The sequence below is a fragment of the Sciurus carolinensis genome, chromosome 11 (genome assembly GCF_902686445.1).
Source record: "Sciurus carolinensis chromosome 11, mSciCar1.2, whole genome shotgun sequence".
NCBI lineage: Eukaryota > Metazoa > Chordata > Mammalia > Rodentia > Sciuridae > Sciurus > Sciurus carolinensis.
The window spans coordinates 74,563,480-74,581,302 of record NC_062223.1 but is presented as its reverse complement, the minus strand read 5'-3'; the positions used below and the strand labels follow the sequence as shown (position 1 = coordinate 74,581,302).

At 46.8% G+C, this 17,823-nt stretch overlaps 1 protein-coding gene across 2 annotated transcripts; it reads right to left on the bottom strand.

Annotated features, from left to right (window-relative positions):
- Rhog (ras homolog family member G) lies at positions 1–11,153 on the bottom strand. Of its 2 annotated transcripts, none has more exons than XM_047518643.1 (2): positions 10,707–10,985; positions 1–1,523 (listed from the first exon to the last, which is right to left on the bottom strand). In XM_047518643.1, the coding sequence occupies exons 1-2, from the start codon at positions 10,717–10,719 to the stop codon at positions 880–882; spliced, it is 657 nt and encodes a 218-aa protein (XP_047374599.1). In that variant the 5' UTR covers positions 10,720–10,985; the 3' UTR covers positions 1–879. The 2 variants fall into 2 exon arrangements, with proteins under 2 accessions (XP_047374599.1, XP_047374600.1); XM_047518644.1 differs by lacking the exon at positions 10,707–10,985 and adding an exon at positions 11,030–11,153 and having other exon boundaries at positions 2–1,523.
- Between the last annotated feature and the right edge of the window lie 6,670 nt (positions 11,154–17,823).

Here is a 17,823-nt window from a genome sequence, read left to right as displayed (position 1 = left end):
GTTCATTCCTTGTTTGATAGTTACTGAGGTAAGAGATGGTTTCCAGGATGGAGGGAAAATAAGTCCATGGTAGGATGTTTTTGGGCCTGGAGTCTCCTAAGGCTCCAAAATGGAGGTTTACAGATGGAGGATCCCAGCATCTGTGGCTGGGCCCCAGAGCTTTGTTAGGGAAATTGGGGGGGTGGGTTGGGGGACCACAATGAAGCCTATTGTCTCCTGTCCCCTCTTAGAGGGAACAAAAGCCTCCCAGTCTCTGGGGAGCCCTACTCCATGCCCACCCCCTAATGTCCAGCACACAGGGAGGAGCCAGGGCCACTGGAAGACAGGAGGTTTTATTGATGCTGTTGGGGGTAGGAAAGGCCCCCAGGAGCACAGAGGCTGAGTCAGTCAGCAAATGCATAAGGCCTGGGCACATGGGGGCAGGTTAGGACACATTTATCTTCTCAGGATTCTGTGGCTCCTTCCTTGGGGAAGAGAGAAGGCACCTTGGGGGGCAATTCCAAGAGCAGCAAGGGCAGAGGTTAGAGATGGCTGAGAGCCCCTAACCTGAGAGGAGGCACCACAATAGGCAACAACTTTGTGGAAAGCTGGATGACTGGTCAGTAGCAGAAAATGGGGGATGTGGGGACACTGGGTTGGCTTCTTGGGGAGGTTCAACCTTGGCCTGGGTGAGCTCATGAGAATACCTGGTGTTCCCAAGCAGAGTAGGGTAGGACCCAAAGTCCATTTCCCATGGGCTTTCTTAAGGAAAAAAAGGCATTCAGGGAGCCCCCTGGCAAGGGGTGCCAGAATTAGTCCTTAAGGCACAGCTGGGGGCAGACAAGGCGCCAAGGCACAATTGGTGGGGGGTTGGGGCAGCCTCCAAGATGAGGGCCAGGGTCATAAGAGGATGCAGGATCGCCCACGCTTGACTGGCGTGGGGTTCAGCACAGCCCGGACAGCCTCAGCGAACACTTCCTTGACGCCGTCCTGCTGCAGGGCTGAGCACTCGAGGTAGCGCACAGCATGGATCTGCTTGGCCAGTGCCTGGCCCTGCTGAGGTGTGATGGGCGCTTGGCCCTGCTCCTTGAGGCGCCGTAGGGTATCAGGCTGGGCTCTCAGGTCCTTCTTGGTGCCCACCAGGAGGATGGGCACATCAGGGCAGTGATGGCACACCTCTGGATGCCACTTGTGCCTCACGTTCTCGTAGGAGGGTGGACTGGCAATGGAGAAACAGATGACAAAGACGTTGGTCTGAGGGTAAGAGAGTGTGCGGAGGCGGTCGTATTCCTCCTGGCCCGCAGTGTCCCACAGGTTCAGGTTCACTGTGCGCCCATCAACTGCACTCTGGGCACTGTAATTGTCGAACACTGTGGGGATGTACTCCTTGGGGAAGGCATTGGTTGTGTAGCAGATGAGCAGGCATGTCTTGCCCACAGCCCCATCACCCACCACTACACACTTGATGCTCTGCATTGTGGGTAAAGCTATGGTAGTGGAGGCAGTGCCTCCTGCCTCTGCCAGGCCCCTCTGGATGCAGTGACCTATGGAGAAATGAGAGTGATACATGGTTAAGGGGGCCTCTACCTGTTGGGAAGAAAGAATGGCACTCTGCTTGGAGGCTGCACCTGTCTCCCTGCACCAGTTGTGCCTTGGCACCTTGTCTGCCCCCAGCTGTGTCTTAAGGACTAATTCTGACACCCTTTGCCAGAGGGCTCCCTTGTGACCTTTAAAGAGGACCACAGGGCCAGGCGCAGTGGCGCATGCCTGTAATCCCCGGGGCTCCGGAGGCTGACAGGAGGATCACACGTTCAAAGCTAGCCTCAGCAACTTAGTGAGACCCTGTCTCTAAATAAAATACAAATAAGGGCTCGGGATGGAATGGTTGAGCACCCCTGGGTTCAATCCCTGGTACCAACAAAACAAAACAAAATCCCACAGGAAATATGTTTGGGGCCCTGCCCCACTCTGCTTGGGAACACCAGGTATTCTCATGAGCTCACCCAGGCCAACATGGACCCAATAAGTCAACCCAATGTTCCCCCTGCTCCTCCATACAGACAGAAACCAGCTCCTATTTCATTAACCTGACATTATCCCTAAATAGAAAGACAGATACATAAATGAGCAATATCCAGCAAGATGTTACAAAAAAGCAACATAATGTGGCAAGGAAGCACATAAGCTTTAGTGTTAGAATAACTTAAGGTCAAGTTCTGGTTCTGCTGTTTTCTAGCTGTGACCCTGGACAAACCACTTGCCCTTCTATGCCTCAGTTTTCTTATCCATAAAGTGGGGATAAAATAATACCTACCCCATTTGGCTAGTATGAGGATTTTGTGTGTGTGTGTCTGCGTGTGTGTGTGTGTGTGTGTGTGTGTGTGTGTGTATTCTCCCCATGGTACTGGGAATTGAACCCAAGGGCACTCCACCACTAAGCCATATCCCCAGTCCTTTTTATTTTGAGACAGGGTCACACTAAGTTGCTAAAACTGACCTTGAACTTGTGATTCTCCTGCCTCAGCCTTCCAGTCTCTGGGATTACAAGTATGGTGTCATCACATTTGCTTGTGTGAGAAATACATACATTAGTACATGTAAAGCATTTAGAATATCAAAAAATATCAACTATTTATATTTTTTCCAAGGCAGAACAGACAATGGAGGGTACACTACACTAGTGTAGTGATCTACTACAGAGTCTACTAAATATAGAGCCCACCAATTTGATCTCTCAGTTCAAAAGGCTCAAAAATCAAAGACAATGTGTGCATATGTCTACTGGGAAGTGGAAAAGGAACTTTGGTGGAGTGGGGGCTGCAAAAGGACCCAGGACTTCGTCTTGGCTCTCTCTGGCCAGTTTCCCCTGGGACCAGCTGAGAGGGAAATGGTTTCACTTTTATGAGGCTGCCTCTCTGGTTAACATTAACAATATTTCCACCTTATTTGCATGAGAGAGTATGTGTGACAGTCAGGTAGAAATCCTTAGAAAATGGGTCAGGAGGACTAGGGATATAGCTCAGATGGCAGAGTGCTTGCCTTCAAGCACAAGGCCCTGGGTTCAATCCCTAGCACCGCAAAAAAGAAAAGAAAAAGAAAAAGAAAACAGGTCAGGGCAGGAAAGAAGGGCCCACTAGGGCAGTGGAGAGAATCTCAGATTGGAAGTTCAGAGACCTAAGTTCTAGCCCCAGGTCTGCTGACTCACTGCAACCAAACATGAGGCACTTACCCTTTCTGGGCCTCAGTTTCCCTTTCCTGGAACAGCTGAAAATGCCTGTGACAAAAGGCAGTAGTAGTAGGTGCTACTACTTTGTGCCCACTGAATTATCTGGTCGCCCTGGAATTTTATGGCAGAACTCCTAGGCCTGTAATCTTCCAGTTCCACACACAGTAGGGGAGTGGGTGTGGCAGTATGAGACCGCTCCCCCACAAGTCCAGCAATAGGCTGGTCCAGACAGGAAGGCAAGGAGGGAACTCTGGACAGCAGTTATAAACTCCAAGAGACTGAAAGTACAAATGGCTCTCTAAGGATGTAGTTATCAACCAACAATCAGTAAATCGGCCCTCAAAGGAGCAGTGGGGCGGGAGAGAGTAGCTTACAGGCCAGCAACAGGGGTGACACCAGAAAAAGATTAGGAATGAGATGGTGTCCAAAACAAGGTGTGATGTAAGACCAAGAGCACCAGATACCTAAATCTGACCTCTTGAGCTCATCTTTTGATCTTGACCCCTCATAAAAAGTCCTAATATGGGCTTTACAGATTACACAGTACTATGTCACTTGGTTCTATTGATAGAGGAAACAAACTCAGAACAGTTAAAGTAACCCAACATCACACAGTTAGTATGAGAGTCAGGACACAAACCCAGTTTTGTAATCTAAAGGCCTGTTTTCCTCAATGCATTATTACATAGTCTCCAAGTTACTCCTAACCAGTTAACTGTGTGACTTTGAGCAAGTAAGTCACTTTCCTTCCTGGAGCCTCAGTTTCTTCATCTCTACAACAGGAGTGATAATATTTACTTCCCAGCCTCAGGAGGCTGCATGGAGTCTCCTAGTGTGATAATGAATATGCTCGATACATTGTAATGTACTATACACACAGGAGGTAACAGAAGAAAAAAAAAAAAAAAAAAAAAAAGCCTTTCATCCCAAGAGGCAGGAAGAATTGAGTATGCATAAGTTTGAGTGGTGGCATCAGCCCAATTTTCCCTATTCACATTTAGTTCAGAACCTCATCCTTTCTCCCAGGACAACTCTTTTCTCAGAAATCCTTTGACTGGAACTGTGTTGAGTAAGTTCCCATAGCCCATCTAAGGAGTGCATATGCTAAAGGGTAAGGTCTAATGTGTGCCAAAAAAGAAGGGATGTCAATGCTGCAGGATACTAAATCAAGAAAATCAAGAATAGCCATCCTGGGGTTAAGGCTGACTTAAATGGCTTTTTTTTTTTTTTTTTTTTTTTTTTTTTAAAAGACTTTTCATTTAGTAAATAAATTGATGTTTGTACATGTATGGTATTAGCTAAACTACAATGACTTGTTCTGGCTTTTCCCAATTTAATTCAGATCAGGCCTGGTCCCTTATTTTGTCATCCAAATTTTTCATAATCTGAAAGGGGTTATGGATATAGACCTGGGTTTAAAGCCTAATTCTACTACTTATCATTTGTGTGACCCTGGACATATGAGGATTTGTCTCTCTAAGCTTCAATTTCATTATCTTTAAAGTGCAGTAACAATAGTACATATTTTATAGGGTTGCCCATAAGAATTGAATGCATTAATATATGTGTATACAATATAGGTACTTTGCAAGTGTGAATTCCCAGCTCCTCATTCCAGAGTGGTCTTCAGCATCTTCTGCAGACAAACCAGGATCATTCTTGCCTCTGAACTTTTACTCATTTTTCTTTCTGCTGCCATTCCCTCTCCCTTGCACAAATCTTCGTGACTCCTCAAGGCCTAGTTTAAACCTCACCATCCCATGAGGCTACTGAATTGTTCTTTGATTTCCATAGCATGGTCAACCCTTTTAAACCCTGCTTTTACTCCATGTGATCTCCTTTTCCAATAGTCAAACATAAGTTACTTGGCTGTGGATGCCCCTCCAACACTGGAGGCTGCAGAAAAGCTATGAGTACAGGGCTGACATACAACAGTATACAATTATTGTATTCTGATCTGTTTGCACCTTCCTCATTACTGAGATCTGGATAGAACCCTCCAGAAACCAGGATTGGATGCCCCACTGCAGCCAAAACTGTAGTGCTGAAATCTTACTGAAGAGCAATGACACCCAAAAGCTAAGACTAGGATAGGCAAAAACCCCTCTCCCCAGTATTTGCTTGAACTGGCTCCAGCAGGGAGTCCATGGGAGCATAACTCACGCTGGGCCAACCCTATGAGGGTGTTCCCTGGAGCCCGGTCTGCACCCAGTAGGCCCTGGCCTTGGGGTGTGGCCTGGACAGGCACAGAAGCTGGGAGGAAAAGGAAGCACTGATGTTTGCCTGATTGCCAGATCTCTGTGGCCGTTAGAGCAGGGGAAGTGTCCCAACTGAGATGGGGGAGGGGAGGAATTGGCTCTAAGATGGGTAAATGTGGAGGCAATGGGAACTTACTACAGCCCTCTGGCCTGCCTCCTAACATGGGGCTCTCCTTTGCAGCCCTCCTTGAACCTCATTCTAACTCTAATGCATCTCTGGGCATCCCAATCCTCAGCTTTGGCCATACTACCATGATCCTCTACGAGATGGCCTCCATATTCTCTTCCCTCAAAACTATACAGAGTCAAGCACCACTGCCACCTCCTCCAGGAAAGTTTCTGTGAATTACCTAAGTCACAAATGACTTATCCTATCCAAAGTCTGGTCCCTGTCTCTCTCATTCTTGTATCACATGCAGGGTGATCTGAATCTTATCTCTTGGTAGACTGGGAGGGCCTAAAGGGCAAGGTCCTGGCTCATTTCTGTTTCCCTGGGCTGAACACGGCACACAGTGGCTGTCAGTAAATAAGTGAATGAGTTCAATCTGTCCTTAATGTCTCTGCACACCAGAGATCCTCTTCCTGGAATGCCGCTCACTGCCTTCAGATTCTTCCTGTCCATCAAGGCCCAGTTCTGTTCCTCAGCTTATCTAGATTATAGCAAGCTCCTCTCCTGCCTTACCTTTTCTAGCACTGACTGATTGTTTTGTTCATTTTGTTGAAATAACTGGATACCTCATAGGGAGGGAAGTCTGTACTCCTATTTATTTGCTGAAATCCAGCAGAAGGCTGAGCAAAAGCTACAGGCTGACACATACCTCCTACCCCATCAATTCACAGACATTGATGCTGGGAACAAGGACAGCCTCGGTGCCCAAAAGATGCAGGACAAAGGTAGCTAACTTCTTTCTCATCCTGAGAAGCACAATGTTAGGGTAACAAATACACAAGTTATATTGCTTTGTCCTTGGCTGGAAGGGTGAGGGGTAAAGCAACCAGAGGTAGCTTAGAAGAGTTGAGGAAGATGGATAGGAAAAAATGTCCTGTCCAAATCCAAAAGGCTAAGAACTGGATTGGAATATCTAAAGATCTTGGGTCAAAGATAGGCAAGGGGCAGAGGCACTACTGGAAAGGTTCTGTAAGTCTGTTTGTTTGTTTGTTTATTTGTTTGTTTTGGAGGGAAGAGAGAGAGAGAGGTGATACAAGGAGGCCCACAGGGGCTGCAGCTGGCTGCAGCTGGGCTGGGAGGAAGAAGCTGGGGGGAGACATGAGGTCAGTGTGGGGCTGGGACCAGGCCAAGGGCTGAGTCTCTCTTTCTTCCCCTTCTCCCCACCAGCAGAGAAGAGCAAAGCTTAGTTCCCAGGCTTAAAAAAAAGGAAAAGAAAAAAAAAAAAAAAAAAAATTCATGCAGGAGGATTCTCTAGCTCTTGCCATTCTCTATTCTTCAGCCTCTGCATAAATCCTGTACTACATCAGGTAGGGTTGATGCTACCCACTAGGGGCTGGAGACAGGAGGAAAGAGGACAGTTGTTGCTGAAAAGGCTGTAGGACCCTTTCGTAAGTCTCCATTTCTTCCCATCTTCCCTGGCCATCCTGGCACCTGGGGTGTTCCACAAAGGGTGAACCCCAGGGCTAAGATAGCCCTTTTGGGGTTCCCAAGGAAGCAGCCCCCTCCCACACCAAGCTGCACAGAGGAAGGCTCACACACTGGCTTCCTCCTCCCACTCAGCAGCCCAGCAGCCCCTGAGCCCCATGAAAGGCCTGTGAAGTGGCACTTCCTTTGCCTTTGTTCATTTCACATGAGGCTGTACAGAAGTGCCATCCTCTCAAGCCTGCCTCCCCCACCTGAAAATACCCACAGAGAAACCCAGGGCTGCTCAGGTCCTTTAGCCTCACCGAAGGCCTGAGGGGGTTTCCACAAGGGAAAATAACATCAGAGAGGAAACTCCAGCATCCATTTTCCAACATCAGTGGGGCAAAACTGGAGCAGGGGACAGGGTAGTCCCCAGTCTTGCTGCCCCTGGCAAAATCCCCAACACTCTGCTGCCTTCTTCACACTTAGAGCAATTCTTGTGCTTTGGAGAACGCCTGCTATATCAAGGTTTGTGGGACAGGAGTGGCCAGAGTTGGGGGCTCAGCAATGAGGAATCTCATGGGGGAGAGAGTTCAAGCTATCATTATTCACTGTGCCCTTTGGAAGTATTGATAATGCAACTCCTTAATGTTGAAACACAGCCAAGAGAAACTAAATTGACCAGGGTTAAACAGAGAATTGGCTGTAATTCCAGGACAAGGACTTGTGTTTCCAAACCTCTAGCCTGATGTTAGTTCCACAAAGGAGAGAAGTTCAGGACTGTTCCTCTAACCTGAGGGGCCCCATCATCTCTCTGACTTCATTTAGGATGGCCCTACTATGGGCCAAAAGAGTCAGGTTGACATATATCTGAGCCACTTTTGCTTCTAAGATTCCAGGTCCCCATGCCAAGCCCAATGTGCAGTGTTCATGATTAGGCACTAACATTAAGGGACAGCCAGCTCTGCCTCAGCTAAGAAGCTCCTCCTCTGGCCTTTAGCTCCTGGGGACATGCCCTCCCCCATTTGAGATGAGGACAAAAGAGGAAGCTGGACCCTGGACAGGAAAACCAGACTGATCTCGGGAGGTGGCCCAGGCTTTGTCTTTGGTTTCCCTTCTTAGCTCTTCTCACGGACCCCTACAAATCTTATCTCTAATGTATCTACAATGTATACATAGAGAGAGGTCTCTAATTCGAGCCAGGGATCCCTTCTTATTCCTAGTTCCCCAGCTACCATCATCCTAATATCTTTCCAACTGTCTCACTACAGTCACAACCTCTCATATTTTTCTGCTCATAATCTCCTAGAGTTTACACCAGCCATCTCATCTGTACCAACATCTTGCCAGAAACAACTCTCCAAATTCCAGATTTCCAACCAGGATGCATGACAATGTCACAACACTACTTCTTTTCATTTCACAACCTTGACCATACTATTTCTTTAACTATGACCTCAATAGTAGCCTCCTAGTTTATACTCCCTTCCCCATAGTATTTTCCCACTTAGATCCCTTACCTCCTGGTCATATTTTGAATCATGATTTTCTTGCAATTAGCTAAACTTTCAACGGGACCCTGTCTCTTCCATACTATCTTTACCCTTGCAGTCCTGTAGGTTGCTTAGTCATGAAGGATACTAAAATAAATACTGGTTTATTTATTTTAAGGCCAGGGATCAGGACTCCTAGAGATTTTATTGAGCTGTGATGCTGATAAAGTGCCTTGTATGCACATCCTTCCCTAAGCCTTGGATTTCCTCTTGGGACCAAATCTCTGTACCTCCCAGAAATGAGAGTAGGAGAGACAGATAGGTAGAAGGGCTAGACTGGATAGGGCAACTTACAGAAGAGGGACAACTGTGAGATGGGAAGAGGACAAAATTGAAAATGAAAATAGCTCTTAAATTTAGCTGTGCTTGAGAGATCTCCAAAATGTAGCACTTGGTCCTCTCCACTTCTCTTTTTTTTCTAGTAGAGAGTATATTTCTAATAAACACAGTAGACTTGAGGAGGAAGAAAAAAAAAAAACATCTCTCAGCATGTAGCCCAAAGGCTTGAGGAAGGAGCTCTAGAATGGAGACAAGCACTTTTAGAACTAGGAGGGACTAAAGTCAGACTTGGGAGAAATTCCTGTGAGAGAGGGGAGAGGATCCTATGTAAGAGGAGGAATATTAAGGATGCCTGAAGGCAGAAGGGCTTCCTGGTTACCAAGACCCTGATGCAGACCAGGACCATGGGTACCCAGCCTGGACAGCAATGAAGAGGGGGCAGAGAGCTTTGCCTCAATCCTTCTTTTCTTGATTTGAAATAAAAACAAGACTGAAGTTAAACCAGTTGTAGTCTTCCCTCGAGAATCCTGACTTTGCCCCCTCCCTTTCCTTCCATCACACTAGATGGTCTATCCCATTCTCCCCATTGGATGGTTGAAAGTCAGACATTTAGATTATCCTCCAGTCGCCAGGCATGACCTATTGGTACAGCACCCCAGGGTTGGGCTGATTTGGATTTCCCATGGCCTCTCTCACCAGTCTTATTCCTGTGTCACCCTACCCTGACTGCTACAGACTGCTTCCTCCTGCCTAACCACAATGTCACCCACTGCAGGTTCCCTTCATTCTACTCTGCTGGCTGCTGCTCTGGGCTCTCAAGGCTGAAGGCAGTTATTTTGTCTCCAAGAGATAAAGATGTAGACACACAGGCACTTGTATGTGCACACTCAAACACATGAACTCACACACACAGAGGTTTCTAGCCCTTTTAATCATCTCTATCACTGGGAGGCTGCCTGCCTCTCCAAGACAGGGAGGTTTGAAAGGCTCTCAAACTCACCAACTTTTCTACAGTAGTTTCTGATCCAGAAACTGGAGATGAGTAGCTGGAAGGGAAGGAGACAGATAGAAGGTGACAGGCTGAGAGATCAAGAAGAATGAGGGGAGGTGGAAGGTGTGACTGCCAGAAGCTGGGAAAAAAGGGGGGAGGCTATAGGAGACCAAGAGGAACAGAGAGACATACTAAGAGTGAGGTCAGGGCCTTGGCATGTTTGTGTGCAGGAGAAAAAAGACCGAAGAGGATGAGAGGAGGTAGACCCTAAAGAAAGGATGCAGGAAGACAGTATATGTAGAATTTAGGAACTAAGGAGGGAAAAGGCTAGGAAATGATTCCCAGTCATTACCTGAGACCAGAGTCCTATAACTTGTCAGCGACTATCAGTCCTAAATGAGTCTTGCCACCTTCAATCACAGGACTAGACCAGGCCCTTTCCTTTCTGTTTATACCCCAAAGAGCAAGGCCAGGTTTAGGTGAAATAGGCACAACACATGTAGCTCACTACAGTTAAGTGCCTATTGCTTATCTCCAAGGATGGAGAGGCTGGGGTTCAGAAAAGCAGAAAAGGAATGGCGCCAGACAAGCTGCGAGTGGGGTTGTCCTAAGTGCTGGGGACCTGAGCCCCTGGGCTGCAGCCTAAGAGTGAGTCTGAATTGGCATTGATCTTCCAGGGAGAAAGCTCTTTCCCAGCAGTGTCAGGCTTCAGAGGCCCCATACACCGCCCCCATCTCAGCATTACAAATGTCACAACTGCCAGAGCAGAGGGAGAGCCTTCCCCGTCCCAGAGGCCCTCTCCCCTCACACTTCTGAACACTCCTCACAACTTCTGAGGACATCCCACCTCTGAGTCCCATCTCCCAGCTTTGCCACTTCAGAGTCTTCTGTCGCGGAGCCGGAGACCCTCCGACCTCAGGGGTCACTCGCGGCTTCCGAAAGCCGGCATCGCCACTGGAAACCCACTCTCACAGAACCGCCACCGACTCCAAGTGGCTGGGTCCTCGCCCCGCCCGGCTGGCCGCGCCCGCCCAACTTGGAGTGAGCCGAGAACCTCCCGCCGGCGGCCTCCCGCAGGCAAACTTCCTGGGCCGGCGCCCGTGCGGGGTCCCGGGCCGGCCAGGCGCCCCTCCCCAGGACCCTTGCCCGCCGGCCCCGGCCGGGCCTCACCTGGTGCCCTCCCCGCGGCGGGGGACCTGGGGGCGGCGGCAGCGGCTCCGGGCTCGAGAAGGAAGTGAGAGCGGGAGGCCGGAGGAAGTGGGGGGGGCGGGCCGGTGGGCCGGGGCGGGGCGCGGGGGCGGGCCGGGCCGGGGCGGGGCGCGACCAGGAAGTCCGCGGGCGCATTTCCCCCACCCTCGGACCCCGGTGTCCTCAGGCTTCCCAGTTGCCTCACCCCCCGCCTGTTCCCCTGAGACCCTTCAGGTCAGGCCTCTCAAGGTCAGGTCTCCCCGCCTTCTGGTCATCCCATCCCAGCAGAGGCCCTAAGCCGGCGCGAGGCATTTGTTCTTTTCCCGTGTATCTCACCCCCGCCACCCTCGGGGGATGGTGAGAAAGGCACCCTAGGCCTGGCGCCTTCAGCCAAGCCAGGGATCTAGCGGTGACCGAGGCTGGCTGGGGTATAGCTATAATGGGTCAGTCTGGGGCAGTCCCCACCCCTACCCTGAGACCCAGGGGAGTGCGGGATGGTGGTGATTCAGCAGTGGGAAGGTCCCAGACCCTTGGGGATGGTGGGGAGACTGGGGGAAGGGGAGCTGGCGTCAGCACCCCGGGGAAAGACATGATCAGCAGAGGCGCAGGCGGAGCTGCGGGCCCCAAAAACAGGATGTCGCGTCGTTCCGCACCCAGCGGCCCTGCGCCGCCTAACTCTGGGGAGGGGGCGGGGCGGACGGAGATCGTGGGGCTCCCCTCGCTCCCAGTTCTCGCTTGGGGCGCGCAAGCTGCCTGGCGCGGAAGAACCGCACCCAGGCCTGAGGTCCGGCTTGGGCCCTGGGGGCCGGCGGGTGGGCGGACTCGTGGGCGCCCTCTGGTGCTTCTGCTCCCAGGTCTTGAGCGCGGCACTTTGACTTGAGAATCGTTCTGAATGGTTCAGCGCAAAAATTTTGAGAGCCTACCACGTGCAGAGCTCTCTGCCAGGTGCAGTGGAGAAAAAACAGTGTTTAAGACAGGGTGCCTGACTTCCACAGGCTTTCCAAATGAAGAGTCTAGTCAATCCCGGGAATAAATAGTTTATCCTTTCTGAGCCTCAGTTCTGTCTTTGGTAAAATAGAATAATTTCTCCTTCACCCTGTGGTTGAGAAAACAACAGAGAATGGGCGTAAAAGCCCTGCTGTCACTGCCTGGCAACTGTATCGGAAGTGAAGTTAGAGGCTGTCAGATTCAAATGATTCTGGTAAATGATTCTTGAGTGGATGAATTCCTTCTCCAAGGTTCTCCTCCAGGCAGAGTATGGAGTCTCTCCTCTTCCTTGGTCCTTACCGCCTTTGAGACAAACTCCTCTTTGTGGGGAGGGGAGGGCAGTAAAGACTAGAGGGAAATTTCATTCCCCTTCATACCCTGCTGGAAGCACATGACTGGTGGTAGGCATTTAATGGGTGAAGAAAGAGTGTGAGTCCCATAAATGACAGGGTTCAGAGGCGACCACACGTTAAAATGGCTTCTATGAAGCCATTAAAAATTATGTACCAGGGCTGGAATTGTGGCTCAGTGGTAAAGTGCTCGCCTAGCATGTGTGAGGCACTGGGTTCGATTCTCAGCACCACATAAAAATAAATGAAGGTATTGTGTCCATCTACAACTAAAAAAAAAAAAAAATTTTTCAATTATGTTCCAGAAAAAAGTTTTTTTTTTTTTTTTTTTTTTTTTTTTTTTTTTTTTTAGCTGTACTCCTTTGAGTTCCTTTCCCAAGATTTGAGGGCAGGAAAATAGTGGGACTTTGGCCCCCTCCTCTCCTTCAGACAAGGTTTGCTCTTACCTGATTTATATACTGGCGCTCTTGTTAAAGAGTTAAAAAAAATGTTTCCTCAAAACATATTTGAAAATCAATTTAGGAGCAGAGTGGTAAGAGCAGGGTACACAAGGTGAAGTAGATTAGAAGACTGGATTTGGCCTGGTGGTCATACATTCCTGTGATCCTAACTATTTAGAAGACCAAGGCAGGAGGATTAAAGTTTGAGGCCAACCTTCTCAACTTAGTGGGACCCTATCTCAAAATAAAAAATAAAAAGAGTTGGGGATGTGGCTCTGTGGTAGATGACCCTTGGTTCAATCCTCCCTACCAAAACCAAAACAAAACAAAACAAAAAGACTGGACTGTCAGCGATGGGTCAGAGTGTACTTCCTGATCCTCTGAATGTCTTGGGATTGCCTTGCCCTAGTTCAGGAAGTAGAACCTGACTCGAGGATCTCACTGTCTAGTAAGATATGAGACTGTTGCAGATGAAGTTATCAGAGGAGGAAAGAGCCCAGGGCTGCACTTCAGAAGACCTTGAATCTAGTCTTGGTTCAGATGGACAGATTGGTGAGATTTTAGGTAAGCCCTACCTTTCTCTAGGTCTCTCAGACTCCTTCACAAGAAAACAAGGGTTTGAACTAGATGATATGTTTGAGCTCTGACCTTCTATGATGCACTCTTCAGAATAATAATTAAACAATTAAGGTTTATGCATATAGCACATTGCTCATAGGTTAATACCACTTAGGTCATCATTCTTTGTGCTCTAGTAAATTGTATCAGTGCCTAATGTCTGTCTCCTCCTCCTTTGAGGTTGTGTGTGATTCATTTCTGTGTCTACCCATTGGGCCTGGCACAGGCAGGCTTAAGCACATATTTTCCTTCAGTAAACATCTGTGGAATTAAATTGCTTTAATAAATTACTAATATATGTGGAACCATCAGAGTTCAGGTGATTTGGAGCCACTTTTTTGGAACAGATACATAAAGGGCCAGTATGATCAGAGGAGAGGGAAGGGGCAGGTGGAATTGCCTGCAGGGGTTTATTGCTGAGCTGAAGAGGGTAGAAAAGGGCACAATACCAGATGGGCTGTTTCTTTTTCCTACTCTCTCACCAACTTTTCTTGAATAGGTGAGCTCTTGAGTGTGTGTGAGTGCTCACAAACAGCTGAGAGACAAGGATGCCAAGCCTGTCCTAGAAGTGAGAAAATATATGGAAGCACTTGGTAGTGTAGAGTAAATAGAGTTCATAGACATGTTCTGGAGCCAGACAGATCGGGACTCAAATCCTGGTACTAATGTGTTCAGTATGGCCTTTAATAAGTCACATGACCTCTTGCATTCATTCCTTCCACGCATATTGATTGCAAATCTTCTTGATGCCAGGCATAGTGTTTATATGCCAAAAATGAACTGGAGAAAACAAGACAAGTCCCTGCCCTATTGTAACTAGCACAGGAGATAGACCTTAAGCAAGTTATCAGGGCTGGGGTTGCAGCTCAGTGGTAGAGCCCTTGCTAATGTGTGAAGCCCCGAGTTCAATCCCTGGCACCATAAAAAAAACAAATAAAAATAACAGGTAATCATACAAAAGTACAGAACACAATAAGAGCATATAACAGGGCTAACTACTCAGTTTTAGTTTCATTTTAAAATAGAAATGACAAATACTGAGTGCTTTGTGGGCTTGTGGGAATTAAATTAGATAATGCATGTGGAGTGGCTAGCAAACTGTCCAATGGTATCACAAATATTAAGTTTTACATCCAAATAATGTTTTAAGCTTTTTTTTTTTTTTTTTCACCTTAATCAATAATTCCTTCTTTCTCAAAAAGCAGAGTGGGGAGAGCTGGAGGAGAAAGGTCCTAGATGATCTCACTTGTGCCCTGGTAACTTCTAAATGGGTCTCACTGAACTTTAGCTCCTGTAGTTTACCCAGTGACCCACTGAGGCCTTCTGCTCATCTCAGGTCTCAACCCCTCTGGCTAACCTGAATTCTAAATTCTCCTTTGTCTTTGATGTGGCTTTAGGTACTCAGCCTTCTTGGGTCTTCTCTTGATCCCTTGCTCTTCCTTCTCTGCCTGCCTGAAGAGTAGAACACTGTCTCCTTTTTATTACTCCTCTTTATTGATATTGCCAAAGATAAGATCAGTGTACCATTTTTGTGGGCTTTGACAGGCAAGACAGGAGATAGTAGAAAGAACACGGGAAGTGACAAATTGAACAAAGTTCTAGAGTCATGTCTTTTTTTTCCCCTCATGGTGCTGGGGATTGAACCCAGGGCCTTGTGCTTGACAGGCAAGCACTCTACAAACTGAGCTATAACCCCAGCCCTGTGGAGTCATGTCTTCATATCCATTGTACTTAATTCTCTTGAGGAACTAAGTGGATGGTGGGGGATGGGACAATGGCCATGCTGTGTCCTCCAAGAGAGTTCCTCCTCCTAGGCAGGCAGAACAATAGTTGTCCTGTTTGCTTCCAGAACTCCTTTGCATCTCTGAGATTTTCCAAACTGGGTGGTACCCAGGTCAACTGTCATAATCCCCACTGGGAAATTGTTCCTTCCTCAATCCTGGTGTTCCAAGAACAACTTAACTCTAAGATGCCCACTGATTTAGTATTCCTTGTCCCCTCCCTTTCTCCTCTAATGTTCATCTTTGCCCTCTACTTGCTGTGTGACCCTGGACAAATTATGGAATATTTTTAAAAAATATTTTTAGTTGTAGATGGACACAATACCTTTATTTTGTTTAGTTTTTTTTTTTTTTTTTAATGTGGTGTTGGGGATCGAACCCAGTGCCTCACGCATGCTAAGCAAGCAGCTCTACCACTGAGCCACAACCCCAGCCCCTATGGAATATTTTAATAAAATAACTTAGATATGTTTTACACTGTGTTAATATAATTCCATGACGCAGATTATATTGTCTCTACCTTATAAGTAAAAACACCTACAGATAAGAAAATTTAATTTTCTCCTTTCCTCTCTTTTAATCTACAGCACAAGATTGCTGTGGATATTAATTATATGAGATAACGTAAGCTCCATGAGAGCAAGAAGTTTTGTTTATTTTATTAATGCTATATTCCCAGTGCCTAAGAAAGTGTTTGGTATATACTTTGCTCAGTAAATATTTAGTGTTTTCTTTTGTTTGAGATACTAGGGACTGAGCCTGAGTGGTTCTACCACTGGGATACATTCTCAACCCTTTTTATTTTTTATTTTGAGATAGGGTCTTGTGAAGTCGCTGAGGCTGGTCTTGAACTTTTTTTTTTTCTTTAGTTGTCCATGGATCTTTTATTTTATTTATTCATTTTTAAATGGATAAATTAGTATATTCTTATAATGGAATAAAATATAAAATTTTATTTATTTATAGGTGGTGCTGAGTATCGAACCCAGTGCCTCACACATGCCATGCAAGTACTCTACCACTGAGCCACAACTCCAGCCCGAGTCTTGAACCTCCTGAGTTGCTGGGATTAACACTGTGCCCAAGTAGTGAATACTTGTTGAATGACTGATTGGCTATAGTATGTTTAATATAATACTGAGCACAGAATAGTTCCTTCCAAATTCAAAGCTATCCTTCCAAATTCAATGCTATTATTTAATCTTGATCAGTCTTGCTTTTTCACCTGGTATTCTAGTTAATTGCCAGATATTTTTCAACTGTGGATCCTTTTGTGTTCCCAACACTATTGCCCAAATCAGATTTTATATTTGCTCCTCAGGTCTTGCCTAAAGTCATACATCTAGGGCTGGGAATGTAGCTCAGTGGTAGAGTGCTTGCCTAATATGTGTAAGGCCTAGGTTCAATCCCCAGAACCGCCCTCTTTCCAAAAAGGCACAAATTTAGTAAGGTTAGCTGGGTTTTCTGCTGATCACCTCATTTGTCTCTAGTTTCTCCCTCCTTCTTCAATTGATTCTCAACAGAATGATCGCTGCACATTATACACTCTTATTCTTGGTGTAATTCTTTAATTACTTTGATAATAAGAGCCAACATTTATTGAGCACATTAATCTATGCCAGGCACTGTTCTGATTACATGTATTAACTCATCTAAGCTTCACAGAATCCTTTTTTTCAGTTGGAGAAACTGAGGCCAGAGAGGTTACTTGCCCAGATTCACACATCAGAACTTGGATGTGAGTCTAGGAAGTCTGATTCCAGAACCTCTCTACCTGCTTCTCCACAACTCCATGCTAGAATCTGTGCTTCCATACAGCCTCCTTGACTGCTTTAGTCAGTTATTTGTCCCTCTTCTGTGGCCTTTCACCTACTGCTTACAATCCCTGTACCCAGGAGCTCTCTACAACTGACCACGTCCCCAGCCCTTTTTATTTTTTACTTTGAAACAGGATCTTCTAAGATGCCCAGGTTGGCGTCAAATTTGTAATCTTCTTTCCTCAGTCTCTCAAGTAGCTGGGATTACAGGCATGGGCCACCATGCTTGGTTCAGTAGATGTCAAATGAATAAATGAACATTGGTAATAAGTAAGAGTCTAGAACTGATTCTGGAAGAGGAGATGATGCTCTGTTGCTTCTAAGCCAAGTTCTCTCCTCATTCCCTACCCAGCCAGATCTTAGGCGATTTCTCCGTGATGGATGTACTTTTCATTTTTGGACACCAGGGAGCGCCACTATTAACACAGCCCAAGCTCAGGGATTCCTTAAGTTTTTGAGCAGATTTCTGATTTGAATACACTTCTCAAAAGTTTCTCTTATTTTCCAAATTAAAGCTATTGGTGACCAGAAACCCTGTGATTAGAGGAAGGACAATTAGGCTGCTATACAGAACACACATCATTCATTCATTCACTCAGCCAAACACTTATATATTAGCTACATACAGGGCATCCCAGCCTGTGAGAATACAAAAATAAATGAAATGCAGTCCTTGATGAGTTCAGAGGCTAATGGTGAAGGGAGATGCTTATTAGATAAATAAAAATTCAGTTACCAAAGCACTCTAAGGTATAGCAGAAGACTGGAGAGATGGGGAAAAAT